At 34.1% G+C, this 22,057-nt stretch overlaps 1 protein-coding gene across 1 annotated transcript in view; it reads left to right on the forward strand.

Annotated features, from left to right (window-relative positions):
* The window catches only part of Cht7 (chitinase 7), a 301,019-nt gene that overhangs the window by 209,729 nt on the left and 69,233 nt on the right, over positions 1 to 22,057 (forward strand). The window contains exon 2 of the mRNA XM_081732086.1: positions 13,800 to 13,878. Within this exon, the coding sequence (XP_081588212.1) occupies positions 13,800 to 13,878 (79 nt within the window). The remainder of the gene's footprint in view (positions 1 to 13,799; positions 13,879 to 22,057) is intronic.

The following is a 22,057-nucleotide window of genomic DNA, read 5'->3' on the forward strand; positions in this document are numbered from 1 at the left end:
TTAACCATACTCTTTTATATATATTTATCCTGTCTGTCCGTTTGTTTTAACAAAACTCCTTTATATATATTTATCCTGTCTGTCCGTTTGTTTTAACAAAACTCCTTTATATATATTTATCCTGTCTGTCCGTTTGTTTTAACAAAACTCCTTTATATATATTTATCCTGTCTGTCCGTTTGTTTTAACAAAACTCCTTTATATATATATATATATATATATATATATATATATATATATCCTGTCTGTCCGTTTGGTTTAACCATACTCCTTTATATATATTTATCCTGTCTGTCCGTTTGTTTTAACAAAACTCCTTTATATATATTTATCCTGTCTGTCCGTTTGTTTTAACAAAACTCCTTTATATATATATATATATATATATATATATATATATATATATATATATATATATCCTGTCTGTCCGTTTGGTTTAACCATACTCCTTTATATATATTTATCCTGTCTGTCCGTTTGTTTTAACAAAACTCTTTTATATATATTTATCCTGTCTGTCCGTTTGTTTTAACAAAACTCCTTTATATATATATTTATTCTGTCTGTCCGTTTGGTTTAACCATACTCTTTTATATATATTTATCCTGTCTGTCCGTTTGTTTTAACAAAACTCCTTTATATATATTTATCCTGTCTGTCCGTTTGTTTTAACAAAACTCCTTTATATATATATATATATATATCCTGTCTGTCCGTTTGGTTTAACCATACTCCTTTATATATATTTATCCTGTCTGTCCGTTTGTTTTAACAAAACTCCTTTATATATATTTATCCTGTCTGTCCGTTTGTTTTAACAAAACTCCTTTATATATATATATATATATATATATATATATATATATATATATATATATATATATATATATATATATATATATATATATATCCTGTCTGTCCGTTTGGTTTAACCATACTCCTTTATATATATTTATCCTGTCTGTCCGTTTGTTTTAACAAAACTCTTTTATATATATTTATCCTGTCTGTCCGTTTGTTTTAACAAAACTCCTTTATATATATATTTATTCTGTCTGTCCGTTTGGTTTAACCATACTCTTTTATATATATTTATCCTGTCTGTCCGTTTGTTTTAACAAAACTCCTTTATATATATTTATCCTGTCTGTCCGTTTGTTTTAACAAAACTCCTTTATATATATATATATATATATATATATATATATATATATATATATATATATATATATATATATATATATATATATATATATATATCCTGTCTGTCCGTTTGGTTTAACCATACTCCTTTATATATATTTATCCTGTCTGTCCGTTTGTTTTAACAAAACTCCTTTATATATATTTATCCTGTCTGTCCGTTTGTTTTAACAAAACTCCTTTATATATATATATATATATATCCTGTCTGTCCGTTTGGTTTAACCATACTCCTTTATATATATTTATCCTGTCTGTCCGTTTGTTTTAACAAAACTCCTTTATATATATTTATCCTGTCTGTCCGTTTGTTTTAACAAAACTCCTTTATATATATATATATATATATATATATATATATATATATATATATATATATATATATATATATATATATATATATATATATATCCTGTCTGTCCGTTTGGTTTAACCATACTCCTTTATATATATTTATCCTGTCTGTCCGTTTGTTTTAACAAAACTCTTTTATATATATTTATCCTGTCTGTCCGTTTGTTTTAACAAAACTCCTTTATATATATTTATCCTGTCTGTCCGTTTGTTTTAACAAAACTCCTTTATATATATATCCTGTCTGTCCGTTTGGTTTAACCATACTCCTTTATATATATTTATCCTGTCTGTCCGTTTGTTTTAACAAAACTCCTTTATATATATTTATCCTGTCTGTCCGTTTGTTTTAACAAAACTCCTTTATATATATTTATCCTGTCTGTCCGTTTGTTTTAACAAAACTCCTTTATATATATTTATCCTGTCTGTCCGTTTGTTTTAACAAAACTCCTTTATATATATTTATCCTGTCTGTCCGTTTGTTTTAACAAAACTCCTTTATATATATTTATCCTGTCTGTCCGTTTGTTTTAACAAAACTCCTTTATATATATTTATCCTGTCTGTCCGTTTGTTTTAACAAAACTCCTTTATATATATTTATCCTGTCTGTCCGTTTGTTTTAACAAAACTCCTTTATATATATATATATATATATATATATATATATATATATATATATATATATATATATATATATATATATATATATATATATATATATATATATATATATTTGGTCTAGGAATTAATTCGTGCGGTTTTTAATAAACATTGAAGCTTTCAAAAACAAAGTAAATGAATACGTTAACAAAAATATTGTCCATCGCTAGCCACTACTTTCTCCCATCTTTCAGGCAATTTACGGATTCCGTGTCGAAAGAATTCCTCATCTTTTGACGCAATCTAATCAAAGATCCATTTTTCGATATTTTCTGAAGAAGTGAACCGCTGTCCAATCAAATCGTTATTCATGCAATCGATCAAGTAGTAGTCAGACGGAGCAGTGTCTGGTGAATATGGCGGGTGGAGTAACACTTTCCATCCGACATTTTCCAAATAGGTTTTGACCGGTTTTGCGACATGTGGTCGAGCGTTACCATCTTGATAAATAAGTTTATTATGCCTGTTATTCCATTCTGGTCGTTTTCAGGCCAGAGCTTGCTTCAAACGCATTAATTGTAGTCGATAGCGGTGTCCATTAATAGTTTCACCAAGTTTCAGAAGTTCATAGTACACCACACGTTTCAAATCTCACCATATATACAGCATAACCTTTGCACAATGAATATCTCGTTTCGGTTGTGAAGGACCTGGTTCACCTTGCTTCACCCAGGCCTTTTTTCGTTTAGGATTCTCGTAATGAATCCACTTCTCATCACCAGTTACAATTCGATGCAAAAATCCCTTCCTTTTCTGTCTTTGAAGCAGCAATTCGCAAACGGTTTTTCTTCTTTCAACGTCTTTCTTTTCAATTCATGTGAAACCCAATAAGACATCTTTTGAATCATTCCTATGGCTTTGAGACGTTTGGAAACTGTTGTTTGCTCAACTCCAAATGCTTCTGCAAGTTCGTCCTGCGTTTGACACGAATCCTGATCAAGCAATGCTCTCAATTCTTCATCTTCAAATTCTTTTGGCTGTCCAAATTGCTTTTGGTCTTCCAAGCTGAAATCACCACCTTTAAACCGTGCAAACCACTTCTGACACGTTCGCTCAGCTAGAGCATGGTCACCAAACACTTCCACTAAAATATGATGACTTGCGGTAGCACTTTTCTTCATGTTAAAGCAATGAAGAATAACTCCCCGCAAAAACACTTTATCAGGCACAAAATGCGCCATTTTCAGTTGAAGAAAAAATGTTGTTGTTTCCGCTTCAAGCAACTGACATATACTAAACAAGATGCTCAATGACAGTAGTTTTCAACGCATGTTTGGATCAACGAAACTATGGGACAATAAGCTAGTTGCGCCATCTTTTGTAAAACCGCACGAATTAATTCCTAGACCAAATATATATATATATATATATATATATATATCCTGTCTGTCCGTTTGGTTTAACCATACTCCTTTATATATATTTATCCTGTCTGTCCGTTTGTTTTAACAAAACTCCTTTATATATATATATATATATATATATATATATATATATCCTGTCTGTCCGTTTGGTTTAACCATACTCCTTTATATATATTTATCCTGTCTGTCCGTTTGTTTTAACAAAACTCTTTTATATATATTTATCCTGTCTGTCCGTTTGTTTTAACAAAACTCCTTTATATATATTTATCCTGTCTGTCCGTTTGTTTTAACAAAACTCCTTTATATATATTTATCCTGTCTGTCCGTTTGTTTTAACAAAACTCCTTTATATATATTTATCCTGTCTGTCCGTTTGGTTTAACCATTCTCCTTTATATATATTTATCCTGTCTGTCCGTTTGGTTTAACCATACTCCTTTATATATTTACCCTGTTTGTCCGTTTGGTTTAACAAAACTCCTTTATATATTTACCCTGTTTGTCTGTTTGGTTTAACAAAACTCCTTTATATATTTACCTTGTCCGTTTGGTTTACTACTATTACTACTGGTAGTAATAATAATCATGCTCTATTATGGCTAATTGACTAGAGTTAATGTTTTCTCACCACTTGGTCCCGATTTCGACTCTCAGTGGGTAAATAATGGTTAGAATATCACTTTCGTAAATTAGTGTGATTCGAATATCACTTCCGTAAAATAGTGGTTTGAATATCACTTCTGTAAATTAGTGTGATTCGGATATCACTTCTGTAAAATAGTGATTTGATTATAGTAAAACATTAGATTTTTATCTCTCATATGGTCTTAGTGTCGATAAAGGACTTAACTGCAAATAATTATTTTTGGTTTGATTTGAATTTAGCGTCCGTTTCAGCAGCGGAGTTATATGAGACGTGGATCTACAGCTTAAGAGGCCTTATCACTGCGAAATTAAAATACCGCTAATTTTACAGTAATTATCTGATATCTTTAAATAGACAAAATATAATCAAAATGTGGAACAAGATCGCCCTAGACAATATTATTTTGCATGAGGTACCGTTATCACGAGTCCCCTAGTAATTTTACGTTTGCACCCATTTAGAAACGCGAAAATAAATGCCGATTTTCTAAATCGCTAGAAATCTAAAACAGGTAAGTGAGTCATGATAACGGTATATCATGTGAAATAATATTGTCTAGGGCAGCGTTTCCCAACCTTTTTCAACTTGCGGCACACTACAGGTGTAACTTGAATTCTCGCGGCACACCCATATATATATATATATATATATATATATATATATATATATATATATATATATATATATAATTACTGTGGTGTTTTAATGTGATTACTAATTTCCTTCTTACAGAGAAGAAAGCTCGATCACTGATTTCCCCCGTGCTAAATAATTATACTTATTTTTAATTCTAATTTTAAAATAGAAAACAATAGCAATGAAATATAGGACTCGGGTTTTTAAAAATCCACTTTCTCTTTCGAAAACTGTATCTAACCTCTAACTAAAAGGGAAGATCACTAAATAACGAACAAATAAACAAATCTCCTATACTTTTAAAACACAAATGTAGGTAATTTGTATGCATGCTTGCTTTGTTGAATTTATTGAATGATATGTTAAAATTTCAAGTTACGAAATAGTCTGCAACACAAAGAAGTAATAATGGTCATGACAATGATAAATACGTTTTTCAACATTAAAAATGTACAGAAAAGTAACACAGTATGAAATTTAAAATTGTAGATTTATAGTAGAGGTTCATAGTAATGTGAAATATAAATATACATTTTCCCCTGTCTTGCAATTTGGTTCGTATAGAATTAATAATTTGTTTCGATTTTTTCGCGGCACACCAGCGGCCCATTCGCGGCACACCAGTGTGCCGCGGCACACCGGTTGGGAAACGCTGGTCTAGGGTGATCTTGTTCCACATTTTGATTATCTTTTATCTATTTGAAGATATCACATAATTACTGTAAAATTAGCGGTATTTTAATTTCGCCGTGATGGGGCCTCTTAAAGAGGAATCTGAATCACATGAGCCTCTGCAGCGAACTGATCCAGGGGCTCCGGCGCAAAAGACGCGTACACTGTCCACATAGCTACGTTGAAGCTATACAAATAAGTAATCAATCATTCAATAAATAATAACTAGTATCCAGGAGGCATGCCTTTGGCACATGAGGTCGACGGTTCGATTCTCAGTGGAGAATCAATGAGGTTCAGATATCACTTTAAGCAGTAGGTCCTGTTCTATCTAGACTTGTACCGTTAATGAAGGTAAATACAAATCATTCAAGTTGGCTTGATTTTGTACAGCTCTATGGATCCAGAACTTGACTGTGAGAGAGGGGGGGAAAAGGGTATGTAAATCTATGTGACATTTTGTTAACTGTACATTGACAATTTATTTGCATATTTAAAAACTTCAAGAAAAGTGTGCGTTCTAAAATTATCGTATATTCATCTATTATCGCAAGGACATTATAGTATATAGTAGTGGCGTATTAAAGATTTTGTTTCGGGAGGAGGCTATGCACAACATGTGAATAAGCACTTGTATTTTTCATTTTGGGTGCCGACGAATTTTACTGAAGTTTTGTATATAACGAAGTTTTTTCGGGGGTGGGGGGCTTGAGCCCGATAGGCACCCCCTAAATACGCCACTGGTATATAGCAGTAAGACTTAAATTATCATATGATTGGCAAACTTGCTGCAAATTGCCTGAACGCTAGCGACATTTCGACAATTATTAACCAAACTGTGAACTAGTAGAAGCGTGATTGACAGACTAGAGTACTTTAGTTTTATAATAAGTATTATACTGCTTGTTTATTTTCGAAGGGGGAGCAATTGTTCCCCTCTGCAGCCACAAATGACGCCTTTACCCTTTTATCTAAGTATAAATAAATATAACATAAGAATCAAGAGATTCTGTTGTTTAAGAGACCACAACTTTAAATTCCTTGTGTAGCTAGCTGTATTTAACAGGGTCATCCTGGAAAGAAATAATCTGAGAAGAAAAAGAAAAAGTATTCATTTAACAGTCACGATTCGCACCGTTTCCTCTTTATCCAAATAAGAAAGAAGTTTGTTGATTGGAAAATAATTATTGGGCTCCATTTTCTCTTTTTTCTTTGTTTCCAAAACCGCCAAATCTGACAAATCATCACGTTGACTTTCTTTCTTATTTTCCTTTTTTTAATTTTCTTTTTAAATAGACAAATAATACTTGTCACGAGGTTTTAAGAAGAAACTACACAATCTGAGAATAGCAAAGAATAATAATTATGTATCATCATCAGCGTTTCCAGTTTCGTAAAGCTCATTTAACCCTAAGAATTTAACACAATTTTGAGCCTTACAGTGTTTTTACTTCCCACTTCATTGGTTTGTTTTCAAAACATCACGTTTTATCTGTTCATTCTTTCAGTTAAACGTGCTGTACATTCTACTCATTAGAATACGGAAGCCGGAAGTGTTAGTAATAACTTATTAATGAGAAATTTGGTGGGTAATAACACTTTTAGAAATTGTGAAAGAAAGAAAAATCACGCTGGTAGTATATGTATGCTATCACTGGATTACTTTTTATACGAACTGAGCACTTCTAAGTACAAGGAAGTAGGACATACTACCCGTACCGATTTTGCAGAAAATGTACCATATCTCACGAATTTCTCGAAGTTTAAAATGTTCCGATTTTCATATTTATTAATGAAGTTGCTAACTCTACAGTCTATAAAACCCGGAGGTTCAATGCCGCGTTCACAAAAGCTCTTCATTGACTTTTTTCCTTAGTCAACTAGATCGTTTCTATTTTGTAGTCCTATTTCTGTGAGATCCATCTTAATATTAGCCTCCCATCTGCGTCCTAATGGTCGTTTTCATCCTTATGTCTATATATTTCAAAAAAAAAAAAAATAATATCGCACACATGGTGGTGAGTGTTACAACTCAAAAAATTGCAATTTGCAGTTATCATTGCTCAAAACAGAATAGAGAGAGAGAAGCGAACTCTACCTAATCGTATTTTCGCAGAAAGGTAACTAAACAAATTAACCCCTAGCAGGTCCGTATCCAGGGGGGTCTAGGGGGCTGGCCCTCCCCTTAACTTTTTACTGGCCTCCTAAACTTTTCACGGTAGGCTTGGGCAAATGAACTATAATATGGTTGGATCGCCCCCCCCCCTACATTTTTGGGCTGGCTACCGGCCTGACCCCTAGATGGCAGAAATACTACTCTTCCAGGGAGCGATTATGATAGAATAACAAACTTTACAAGTCATGTTCCTTCAAATCTGTAATTTTGACTTGTAACAGTCTTTCACCGGGTGTGCGATATATTATTTTAACTTCTACATTTTTGATTCTACCATATTATGCAATACCGGTATCTATTACAAATTAACTTTGTGTGTGTGCCCATTCTAAGAATTATAATTAAATATATCATCTCTCAGATCCTGATCGAACTGTCGCCAAATTTTATGCTTTAGACGGAAGCATCTTTGACACACTGCGGCAAGGTTCTTGTACCGAAATAATAGTTCCACAGTAGATGCTCATTCAAATCTGAGGTGTTCAAAACTTTTTTTGAGTAATACTGTAAATGTATATTATCTTTTAGATTTCTTTCTTGTTTATAAATTTGTAGCTTTTTCCGGAATAATAAATACCGTTAGTCGTGAAGCTTTTGTCATCTATTAGCTTGGCATTCACTATTAATTCTTTTTGACACATTTCTGTGCATCATTGATAAATTTTATTTACAGTAGAAAAATAACGTATCAACGTCATCACCATTATCATTATAGATATTTTGCCATTATTGACGGGTCACTTGCCGCAACTGAGAAGCTTCCATGCTCCACGGTCTTCCGCTAACCTTTTATTCTGTTTTGATATCGTCCAATAATTGTAGTTTTCTTCTTCCCTCCCTCTTTTTCCTGCCACCATACCCTCTAGTACGTCCTTCGTGATACACTTCCTTCTTAGCCAATGTCCTAATCAGTTTCTCTTCCTCTTCTTAATAATATCTAAAATTGTTCTTTTCTCCCCACTATTTCTAGCACCTCGTTTCGTTCTCCGCTTCATCCAACTAATTCCATTCTTCTCCACACCAATATTTCGAAAGCTTCTGGTTGTTTAACGTATCATTGAGATAGAAAATCAGCCGTGTCAAACCAATCATCTCCCGCTTCTTCTTAAAAAAAAAAAAAGTACTAATTCTAGTTACGTCTTGAAAGAAATTTTTAAAAATAATATCTTGTATGTTCATAAATCCTTGTATGTATTGCCTATTATGGGAAAAGCAAAATCCTTGGAAAATAGGTGGAGGTCGTATTATATATCTATATATGTACAACGAACTTCAGAAACTACACACTGACACCTTTGACCTCAGACACCAAAATTTATGAAAAGAGTAAGTTGCTAGGGAATCATGGGAGAATCTTTTCTTGCTAGAATGAAAAAAAAAATGACATGACGTACAACTCATTATATCGCAATATTTATTATTATTATTACTATATTTTTTTCTGTACTCGTGTACGCACGAGCAGATGTCATTCGTTCACGATGGCAAAGTGAAAACGCATAGGTAGACGCATTCAGGGAAGATTGCCAACTAAAATAACGGAATGTCCTACTTTTCGCTTCTTTATGTTGTGATTTTTCAAAACTTCTTTCCCATTAAAATGATTTCATAATTGTATGATTTTATTCGCCTTATTATTTTTTACACTTCTTGTGTGAACAGAGAAATGATACATATTTATGTTTATGTTTATGTTTATGAAGACAGTTCCTAATCATTATTTCATAATAATAATAATAATAATAATAATAATAATAATAATAATAATAATAATAATAATAATAATAATAATAATAATAAAGAAATACCGGATAAAAAGTGCAGAAAATGCGGAGACACATCAGAAACTATTGAACACATCACAGGCTTATGCCATATAGACTCTAATGTAGGGATGCAAATAACCACTCGCCCGGGGCGAGTGATTCATCGATGCAGGCGAGTTTTTAATATCACTATTAAAATACCAAAAGTAAGTAAAAGAGTTCTATTGTGGAATGTACCTCTTATCTTGGGCTAGTAAAATTTTGTTGCTTATTTGCATCCCTGCCCTAATGGCTCCTACAGACATGGGCGCCCGAAGAAAATTTTCTAGGGGGAAGAGCTCAAATCCCTGGTTGCTATATTCCATTTGGTATTTTTTATTTGTAAAAAGAAAATCTTAAGAAATTTAATACATTTTCGTGAGCCAGGGGGTCTCGGGCCTCACCCTGGCCTCCTCTTCGGGCGCCTATGCCCACAGACTAACTAACAAGACACAACACTGTTGCAAAAAGCATTCACCAGTTTTTGGCATTTAACATGGAATTAATCACTGATACCAAGCCAATGCCATACTACAAATACCAGCCAAGTCAATTACTTGAAAACGATAAATACAAACTCTATTGGGATCGAGAAATAAGAACAGATGTCACGGTACCTGGAAACAGACCCGACATCACTATTATCAGTAAAATTGAGCATGAAGTAACTCATAGATGAAGCGGTACCATTGACTCATAATATACGTACAACATTCAGTACTAAAATAAGCAAATTGAAAGATCTGGCAGAAGAAATGCAAAAGTTCTGGAAAAGTCAGAAAGTTACAGTTAGACCAATCATTATCTCAACTACAGCAATTGTCCCTAAAAGTACTGTGACGCAACTGAAACCGATAAACGCAAAAGATATAACAAATCTACAAAAATCAGTATTACTAGACATCTGTAATATAGTCCGAAAGTTCTTTGGAGAAGAACTCTTCAAATAATCTGCACTTGTCAGAGACGGCCGTCAGATTACTGAGCTGAAATCGGTTTAAACTGAGATACAGTAATAATAATAACAACAATAATAATGATAATAAGCAGACAACACCACTATAGCACTGTATGTTACACATAATAAATTGAATAATAGGCTATTACCGCGAATGTTATATTACATCAAGTGTATGCCAGTTAGTACGCTCTACTTGAATAGCACACGGGGCCGCGGTGGCTCAGTGGTAGAGCGTTCACCTTTGGTGCATGGGGTCCTTGGTTCGGATCCCAGCTCGCGCCAAGTGAGCTTGTTGGTAGACAAACCGTGTGAGTAGGTTTTCTCGGGACTCTCCTGTTTCCTCTCACTTTCTTCATTCCATCATTTCATTCATTTCTCATCATCACCGTCTCCTTTAGCCTAGCTGGCATAATTGTGGGACGCAAAACTTAAAGATTTCATTTTTGAATAGCACATGAAAAAATTTTAAGAAATACAGCTACGTATATAATACGTATAGTAAAGATTCATATATATCACAAACAGGAATATTCTCCATTAGCATTGATGTATGTTTGAAAAAAAAATGATATAGCTTTGTTTGATACCTGTCTACAGCTTATAAACTTTCAGATAACACTGAATTTTTATGTAGGAGCTTGTGGGGAAATTAGGGATTAGTGGGGAATGGGGAGCACCCAAGTTTCTGAGAAATTGCTTGCACAGGCTGGTCTTTATGACACTTGCTACTCTCTGGCCATACATAATAACATTAAACACTACAGCTAACAATGCTATTTTGTCTATCAATTGAGGAAAGTTATTGAAAAATAGTTATTTTCCCAGCAGTGCGCTACAAATGTATGCTTTATTCTTAACCAAGTAATTCTAGTACCTTTATTGTTTCGTAATTTCAGTTGTAGTTTTCCGTACTGTGCTTCACTTACTTTCTGCTAAGTGTTATGTCATTATTCTCGTTACTCTATTTACGCTCAAAATATTCATTTTCCTAAAACTCTCTGTTTGGGGTCATAAAATGATTCTTTGCTTTACGTTCTCGAATGAATACATTTTTAAGCATTACAATGAGACAAACGTCTTTATTCACCAATTACCCTGATGAACTACTCCCTATATTCCTAATGGAAATTCAAATCGTTCCCACAATGCAACAAAAGTGACTCGGCGACACTACCGGCTAGAGTTGTAACTAACTGCATCGTCTGCTACTGGCAGTAGCTAAGTGTATCATTGGGTAATTCTATCAGAGTCACGCGCTCTGAATGATTTGATTCGTTCTTGTTTTTAGTAGTTCGTAGTACCCAACTTCCTTGACTGGCGGCGCCACAGTCTTCACAGTTTCAGCGGGAAGAGCAGTTGAAACCTCTTTTACTATATTGTTACATTATGTCTTTATTTATGTCAATAACTTTATCTAATATTTATCTAATCTGTGTTACGATGAATAATAATCTCTATAGTTAAATAGAAGTCATTCGTCTAATATTTGTTCTTTATATAATTATTATGTGATTATTAATAATTCCAATTATCTGAAGGCACCGGAACGGGGATCAATATAGTTGTCATATTTCTTGTTTGGGATTGGTAAAACTGAATTGTGTCTTATGCTTATACAAGGCAAAGAAGGTTCCTAGTAAATTATACAATAGCTGATACTATCTTTTAAAAAAGTTTCCGTTTGATACAGGGTTATTACAAATGATTAAACTGATTTCATAAAATCACTGTAGCTTTAAAATTGAACATGTTGTCACAAAACTTTGCAGACATGTTGAAAACGTGCTCTATATATGCTCTGTTACTAATTCTGCATGTGTCAAGTAGATAATCAAGTTTTTCCCATACTCAGTGTAGCATGTTCCTATCAATGCACCGTTCAAAGCATTGTTGATTCGAGCTCTCAGTTTGTTAGGTTTGTTGGTAGAGGAGGCATAAACACTGTATCTTTCACATAATCTCATATAAAAAAAAATCTCATGGTATTAGGTACGGAGAGCGCTATGACAGAAATTGCTGATCATCCCCACCCACTACTGATCCATTTTATTTTTTCAACCATCGGGTGCGGTAGGCGATCACTTGATTTTTCCTTACAGAGACATTCTGAAGCCGTAAACTGTGCATACCATCGTTGGAGTGTTGTTGAACTTCGTTCGAGAGTGTTGTTGCATTGTTAGGACACATATGGATGAAGCTCGAGCACAACATAAGCTTTCTCTGCGCCTATCGCCATCTTGAATAAATGTGCTCTAGTAGCAGATATCAGGAGCGACCCTGAAATACACACACAACTTTTTCAATACGTCTGGAAAGTTTTGTGACAGTATCTCCAATAATCGTGCTACAGTGAATTTATGAAATTGGGTCAATCATTTGTAGGCTAATAACCCTTTAGGTAACGTCTATTGTTCTGTCTCTATTATTATAATCTTGCATTACTTTCCGAAATGATTGTTTACTTTCTTTTACACATAACAGGTGAGTTGTTCTTGTTTTGTGAGCTGGAATTTAGAAGAACATTTTGTTCAAGATAAAATTAACTGTTTTGTTACCAATTAATTTGAGATTCCACTTCAATATGATCACAGAATGTATAATAATAATAATAATAATAATAATAATAATAATAATAATAATAATAATAATAATAATAATAATAATAATAATATCACATATCTGTCAGTGCCGCCGTATTAACAGCATTATGGGTGTCCCGGAAGAACCGATGTGCTGAATACCTAACAACAAAATTTTACACGTTGTAAGTGTAATTATTGTATGTATTTGTTGTTCGTGAAACTCCCGAGTAACTAATCATCGGATTTATGGGTTAAGATAGCCCTGATAGCAGTGTCTTATCATTTTCAAGCCTACGACTTGCATAGAACTTCTTGGGATTCAGTAGTCAGAAACAGGATACAACGCAAAAATACCAAAGATATGTTTTGCTGTTTAGGCTGGTCTCTTATTGTTCAGATATCTGATTTCGAATTCATGAGATTATCCATAAATGGCCGCATTATAATTGTAAAAAGTCTTTAGATCAATAATTAGCTAATTTAAAAGCATTTTCTAAATATTTACTAACCTACCTTCCAAAATTATTGTTGTTTATTATTACCGAGTTATTATTATTATTATCATTTAAAATAACAAAACAAAGTAAGCATAATGTAAAGGCTTGATAAAACAGGTCACAGAAACAGAAATTATCTTGTTGATCAAAGTTCTGTTTATTTAAAATAATAAATAATAACATAGCAATAAATAACGTGTTTAGTAATTTCTATCTGCCTTTTTTTGCTTACAGGAAATAAATTGGATCCGATGGATAACATTTATATCACTGGCAATCCTGCTTCTAGCCCAAGTCACAGCTAGTCCAGAAGGTAAGATTATTTTTCTAAATTAAAGTATTGTTTATTATAGTAGTAGTAGTAGTAGTAGTATTTAATAATAGCAAATGAGTTTCGTTTCACACTTTGAAATTACAGGATGATTCTGAATCATGAGAACTTAATATTAAAACCGGAAGTGTGGTAGATCTATAAATTTCGGTTGCTATAGAAGGGTAATGTAAGAGATGAAACCGGTTCATTTTACAGTGTTTCTCGCTCTTCAAATTATTAGTACGTACTAGCTGAACCTACACTGTTTACACAGCGCACCTTTCTAATCTTACTGTCAGTCTCCTTCCCGCTTCTCATTATATCTGTAGAAGTCCATCACAGACACAAATGAAAGACAAGAAGATTCTCAAAGGGAATGAATATAAACACACATGTAAATGTAGAATTTTAATATATAGAATGTTGGAGGGAGTTTGTAGCAAACTTGGATAAGTGATAGATGATACAAAATGCAAGTATTTTTTTTCTTGTAATGCAATATCCGAGTACGTCTCATTGTGTGTCCACAAGTCTTCGAAGTTGCCAATTTGCTATAGGTTTTGTCATTCGGATTAATGCAAAGCGCCTGAAATGTCCATCAACCCGCTATACGTAGCTTCTCTGCTGGTTGCATTTCACAAAGGTATCAACCTTAACGTCCTAGTGGCAATATTACCTAGGTACACTAGTAGGGTCAAAACGACGCCTAAAATGTAGAACAGAAAAATAAAGACGTTTTTTTTTTTTTTTTTTTTAACGAGTTAAAACTGGCAAATCTATACAAAATTTGAAATCAACCAGCGAAAGTGGCACGATTCTAGCACTTGTGGTTTTCGATATCTCCTTGTCGAAAGAGTTGGCCACGAACATATAAACTTTTCTTTATCACAAATATATAAAAATAGCATTTTAATATATAGATTAGCTGAACTTGCGCTCTCTACACAGGGCGTCATTCAAATATGAGCATGAATCTCCTTGTCATTCCTCACAACATCTGTACACGTCCCTTTACAGACACATTGAAGGATGTTTTGATAAAAATCGGCAAGATGTATTATAAAGGGGAGATTTTTCCATTATCGCACCATTTGCAAGATTCAAGCCTACTTCTAGTTGGAGTTTCTAATTCATGTATGATCAATGTTATTTTTCTTCTTGCATGCAGTCATTTCTGTTTCAGTAGAAGAATAAAACAGATAAAACTTGTTCTTCAGATACTGAATTCATATATCTTCCCTCCTATTACCGTTTTCGCTCTGTGGAGATCAATATTGGCGCTGGCATGACTGATTAACGCCTATTTCAAACTGCTTAAGCCAGAAATTTGAAATTTGGACACCAGATAGGATTTCTGATGTAAGATACCACTAAGAAAGGATTTTTTTTTTTTTACATTCCACACGGAAGAGGGGATTAGGGATTAGATTTCTGGGCTTTCGGCATCTATGGCCATTTTAGTCGGTCACGTACGAGAGATGACGTCCCTCAGCGAATGATCACATTACTCGGAGAAATGGGAAAGGAAGAAAAAAAAAGGGGAAGGGAGGAAAAAGTCTGGGGTCTTCATGTTGTGCACTATCCCGGTAATTTGTCTGGTGTGAATGAGGAAACTCCCAGAAAAACCTCACTCACGGTGGGCGTCCTGAAAAGATGTCCTCACCGGGAATCAAATCCAGAACCGCTGACACCGAAGGAGATAAAGGAGGGGGTGGGGGAAATGAGGTTGCCAGTTATTATAAGATATGTCTATATCCTGCTCTCTTATAAGGTTAGAAACATGAAACTGTAATTAACTTTTCATTTAAAATAATAAATTAAACACTTTTACAGCATTAAAAAAAAATACTTGATCTAGAAGGGAAAAAGTGGAGTGGGGATTACGATTATTATACAGATAATTAAGATGTCCGTTCTATTACATGTTAATGTAACTCGGGTTCCATTAAGTTTAGATACATGAAGTTTTTTTTTTTTTTTTTTAAATTAGACTCTTTGTTTAAAATAATTATACATGTTGTTCAGTGCTTTTTGATAATTAAGGTAGAGTAGGAAGAAGAGGGTGGAGTAGTTCATTATGTAGTTATCTAGGTGAAATATATAAAAAAAACGCTAAAACAAATATTTACTTCTTTTAAATGAAACATTTAAATCCAAATTTCATGTTTCTAAGCTTAACCTCTTGCGTTCCATATGTCATTTTCCTACGTGTTTGCTGTAATACCGGTTTCATTTACTATTAAAATACTGTCTAGACCGTTATATAGGGCATAGTTATTGTGCGCAGCGTGAGGAGACAGTATTCACATTACTGATAAAAAACAATTATTTGCATTTTGGAACATTTGGACTGAAAAAGGGAAATTCTGATGTCTTGAAGGGATTTTATGCTGCTTCAGGTTGGCAACACTAACCGGAGATCAAAGACAAAGCTTTTCCGATCTCGAAATAAATCTTGAAATTGCTAATTGTTTATCGTCAAAACAAACATATGTATGTTCTAATTTAATTCTCCCTAATGACTTCCATCTATTCAGACAACACGTTTTTTTTTTCTGTCAGTAACGTGCTGTTACTTAAGGAGAAATAGTAGAATTAAGTCTTGTCTTGCATCCACCAACAAATTTCAGCATCTCCAGGATTCACACGATCCTTAATAAGGGATACATTTTCATGACATTAACATGGATATCACTGGTACGCAAGGGGTTAAGAGTTTTCATCCCGTCGAAATTAAAATACCGCTAATTTTACAGTAATTATGTGATATCTTCAAATAGATAAAAGATAATTGAAATATGGAACAAGAGCGCCCTAGACAATATTATTTTGCGTGAGGTACCGTTATCACAAGTCACCTAGTGGCTTTCCGTTTTCAGCTGTTTAGAAACGCGAAAATAAATGCCGATTTTCAAAATTGTTGGAAACTCAGCTCGGAAGGGGAACTCTAATATTGATATAAAACATTGATATAATATGTCCATGTCTTGTAGTTTGCCGATAATGCAAGAGCTGTCCCATAATCAGCTACACATGCGAAGGCATAAATGTAGTATTTCTCTCCGTGCGATTCTGCTAGTTTAATTATACGTAAATTAAAATCGGAAGAGAAAATCTCTGTATGATGACAGAGGAAAATGGCTATAGTGAGATATCTCGTCATTATTATTACTAAAGGTTTATTATTACTGAAAAGAAAAGAGTATTTTATTAAGAAACAATGCCTTCTGTTTCCTCATTATACGTACTCGAAAGAAGAAGAATAAATTAATATAATATAAAAACACATAACTGGTGAATTATTCTTACGGTTATAAATTTCCTGTTTTTGTCTCCCTTTAGAAAACAAGTTTTAAAACTTGAAAAAGAAGAAGGAAACGAATAACCTGTTATTAATGTTATGCTTTCTGCCTCCGACATATTTCTCGTAGCCTCGCGCTACTAACATAATTTCTTGAATAATGTTCAATTGTAATTGTTGATTTATTTGCGATATTAACGCCCTCTCTCAGTAGATAATTCTCTTGCTATTTCATACGTATATAGGATGTTCTTTCGCTCTTACACAAATAAGTTTAGAGAGCACTTCTTGGTTTTTATACATATTACTGGTGTAAGTTAATATTAGGTGATCCATATAGTTCGTTCCATTTGTAATGGTACGATATTGAATAGCTTTACCATTTTCTTCTTTTTCTTTTTCTTTTTCTTTTTTTTTTTTTTTAGCTCATTGATTAATATGTGGAACTGTTTATGTGTTGTCTTTGGATTGGAATTTTAAAGGTTACTTCCTGAAAATTAAACTTAGACTGGGCCTTATGGAGAGTCTTTTTTACGTATGATTAGCACCATACTAAGGGTTTGACTAACGCCTGGTTACCAGAAGTGTATTCAGAATCTCTGATTAGCACGTGATATTTGACTAAGTTAATTACGTGTGACTAATTAATTTAGAGCAGACGGTACCCTGGTTTAGCCGCAATAAACTTACATTATGAGAATACAAAGGCAATGAATTATACCTGTCTTTTAACCTTTCACCTCCTTTTTGGGTGAGTTAACTATGAAGCAGCTATTAAGCCTAGTCCTCTACAGCAGCAGAACTGTTTCTTAAAGTGAGCAGTTAGAGATGAGTACAGTGGAAATTTTCAGTTTTCTCAGAGATATACACAATTGATCGATAAATTACCTTCCTTTATAATTACAACATAATCCTTCTATTGTCGCTAATATTAATTGACTTCTACTTATAGTGTACCTGCTATACATCTCTCAGAAATGAAAACGTTAATTATAATCCGATTTCGTAACTATTTATAAGTTGTTGTGATGTCAAACCACGAAGAAAACATTTCGAACTTTGTATTTCATATATTTTCAGTTTTACAGACTACTCATGCGCACGTCCAGATTTCTGTAATTGCCGCATTTATTTTTCTCATCCGTTGTATTGGAGTTATGTTAGGTAATCATACCCAAAATTAACTTACTAACTGATCTCCAAGCAGACTGAATAACAAAAATGGATAATGCGGAAATGAATAACAACAGACTGAATATGGCCCTGTATACCAAAAATGACTCTGAATACCAAAAATGTCTTTGGTGCGAGCGGTCCCGCTGGGGACACTCGGTCGAAAAAGTGTAAAAAGCTTTCTCGGGCCAGCCATTCTGAGTGAGGTTTCCCTGTGTTTTCCTCATTAATACCAGGCAAATGTCTGGATGGTACCTAACATATAGTCCCAGGTCTCTTCCTTTCTTGTCCAATCCTTTATTCCTTCCCTCCTCAGCGATCACAGGTGAGGGGCTAACATGGCTACAGGTGCCGAAAGCCAAGAAATCTAATTCCTAATCCTGAATACCAAAAATACCCCTTCCTAAGAGTTAATACGACGCTAACAGCGTGACTAACGCTTGATTAACGAATTTTCTCTGAATACTGCCCTATTATTTTAATATTTAATAATCAAATTTAATTTGAGTGATACTACACTTGGTTATATCTACGAGGGTCGTTTTTTTCTAACTTGCGTTGAGCCACCGGAGGAGACCTTCGTGAGATGTGAAACGCAAACTAGTCAAATCTGTTCATTGGAGATCTCATATTCTTCGTAGCAAAAGAAGGACTCTGGTGTTCAGTCATTATTGGATAGTGGGCGTAAAGCCGTATCGAGTACAATCGCAACGCCCGCCAAGTGTGAACTACATAATATAATTCAATTTATTCTGGTAGAAGGGCACAATACAACCGCCATTCATCGTCAAATGGTTAATAATTATGTCCAGTGATACCAATTTCAAACGTTATAAAATCCCATCTCGAGAGGCAAAAATTCCCATTTTGCTCTTGAATTTCCCACGGTCCACAGAATTCACAAAATTTATAAAACGTGGAAACTGAAAGTAATATATATCATTCAACTTTTGTAATGTAAGTGTGTTGAGACCTTTTACGTTAGTCAAATACTTTATTCACAAGTAATTAAAAAAGACAATTGAAGATGTTGATGGAAAGAAGTGCATTTTCTTGTTAGTATTTCCATTATCTTTTCTTGTCGTAATCTTTGACGGAATATAACGAAATCTGAGAAGACAACCTTTTTTCTTCAGTAATTTCATATGGAATTTTTGGAAGTTGGTTGTTTCTCGTTTGGTACTTTTTGTTTTTGTTTTACAGTAACAAAGGGTATAGCCGGGTAAAGAGTGTAAAAAAGTGCCCTTACCCAGATTGCTGTGATATTTATACCAAAGATAGCTCATATCCAAAGATATCTTTGGGTAGAAAATCAAATTCCTTTGAATTTCGAAGTTATTGTTGAAAATTCGAAAATCAAAAGTTGTTCATATCTCAGAAACCACTTAAGTTATGAGAGTGAAACAAAACATGAATATACTTTGCTTGAAGGGCCTTACAGAAAACAAGAAACAATGTATTTCGCCCTTCAAATTTCTAGCGGAAAGCGCGTCGAAAATATTTGAATTCAAATATTTTTGCTTTATGTTTGAATGACCACCTTCTATTTTCCATCATAGAAGCAACATCAATTCACCTATAATATATTTTGACCATGGTTTGATACCCGCGGTGCAATTTGGTGTAAAATGAGGAAAATCAAAGTCGGACACTCCTGGAAGATATTCAACTTGCCTTACGCCATAAATGTTTCGGCTGACACAAATACTATCAGAAGTTGAAGATGGTTGAGTTTGAGGTTCTGACTCATCATGAATGGTTCTACGTGCCAATATAATTCTCATAATCGTATCTCTTCCAGAAGAAGTGTGAGAGCACTAGTACCATTGATGTTTAGTCTACCTTAGTGGGATTGGGTAGACTTCTCGTTGGTACGCCCCTGATCTGAAGCAGACGGCTGTTAAAACATCTCGCACCTTAGAAGATGCATGATAAGGTTTCCTATTTTAGACTACCATTCAGTCATAAAATTCACAGGTTGAGAAGAGGAAGTTATATACGTACTTCGAGCAAATACTTACTTAGAAAATTTGAAGATTTTTATCCCAACCGGGTACATCCACAACTGGGGCTTTAAAAATGTAGAAATAGAGAGAATTGATAATGAGAGAGAGAGAGAGAGAGAGAGAGAGAGAGAGAGAGAGAGATAAACAAGTTGAATTCCAAAGAGTGTTATAACGTAAGAGGGTCATTGCCAACTGACACTCAGTTACGCGATATGAATTATTATCTCCAGCAGACAATAAAACAAAAACTTCGCGACATCTGAATACAAGTGAACCAACACATTTGTTTTTGTGTCAGCTGCGAAAACCCATACAGTACTAAGCGTAGTTTCTCCTAATTAATGATTCAGATGGCATTATTTTTACTTATCCTAGGAATTACTATGGAAGTTCATAACCGTAGTTTACTTTTGTGTATGAAAGTTACCTCATTATTCAAATACCAATATATGAAATTGCAAGCTTTTAATTTACAAGGAAAATTGTAACCAGCCAGGAATAAAATAAATTGCGCAAGATCTACTTCTTGACATGTCTTAGCGCTTACAAACAATTTTATGATTAACACCTCTATCAGGAGTAAAATAATAATGTACGGGGTGTCCAAGAAGTCCCCGTACCCCTAGGTTTTAGTATCACAGAGAAAATGTTATGTAGTTATAGTTATGGTACTGGCAACGCTGCTTTCAAGGTCTTCAGGCGCAGACTCTGCATTGGGCATGGTTCTTCAACATCTCCATTTCCATTGAAGTAAGACCCAACAAACCTCGACCTTACAACACCAGAAAACTCATAGTTGAGGAATAAGCAAACCGCATGTTCTTATCGTCGGTACAGGACAAATGACTACAATAAAGTGTGGTGGAAGCCTTTCGAACCATGACTTCTCAGATGCTCCACAACATGTAAAAAAGAACATGGAGAAGCATACAGCTATATGTGTATAGAACGATGAAGCACATATATTAGCTGATTTTGAGTTTAGAGTCCCTTTTAGTACAAAGGCTATATGAAACGTGGACCTACACCTTTACGTGAGATCCGAACATGGACTCCCACCGGGAATAAAACCAGGGTCTCCCGCGTCAAATGCACCGATGCAAACCATAGAGTCATGGGGACTCTCTGTGATACCCAAAACCTATTGGTACGAGGACTTTTCGGACACGCTGTAGAATTTTCAATTATAAAATTGTTTTTAATTGCGAAACACATAAGAAAATTAGGAATTAGATTTCTGGGCTTTTAGTATCCATGGCCATGTTAGCCCTTCACGTATCACACCATTCGAGGAAAGGGAAGGAAGCGGCCTGGGACCTGTATATTAAGTACCATCCCGGCATTTGCTTGATGTGAATGAGAAAAACCCAGGAAAACCTCACTCAGCATGGCTGGCCTGAAAAAAGCTTTTACACTTTTTCAACCGAATGCCCCCACCGGGGATCGAACCCGGGAACGAAACTCTCAAATAACAGAACATATCCATTGGGTGTCCCACAGATGCCATACCTATTCTGGGACATCCAGGATGTAGAGACTTAAGTTGTGGAAATATCCATGAAATTTCCTTTCGATTTCAATCGTATGTTTTATCATAACCTAATATTAGAAATGTTCAAAGGTTGTCTTCTTAGTATTCTTTAAAGAATCCAAAAAAATATTTTTATTTATTTATTTATTTAAGGAGAAAAACGCAACA

Source organism: Thermobia domestica, chromosome 11, assembly GCF_964235325.1.
Source record: "Thermobia domestica chromosome 11, izTheDome1.hap1.1, whole genome shotgun sequence".
NCBI classification, from domain to species: domain Eukaryota; kingdom Metazoa; phylum Arthropoda; class Insecta; order Zygentoma; family Lepismatidae; genus Thermobia; species Thermobia domestica.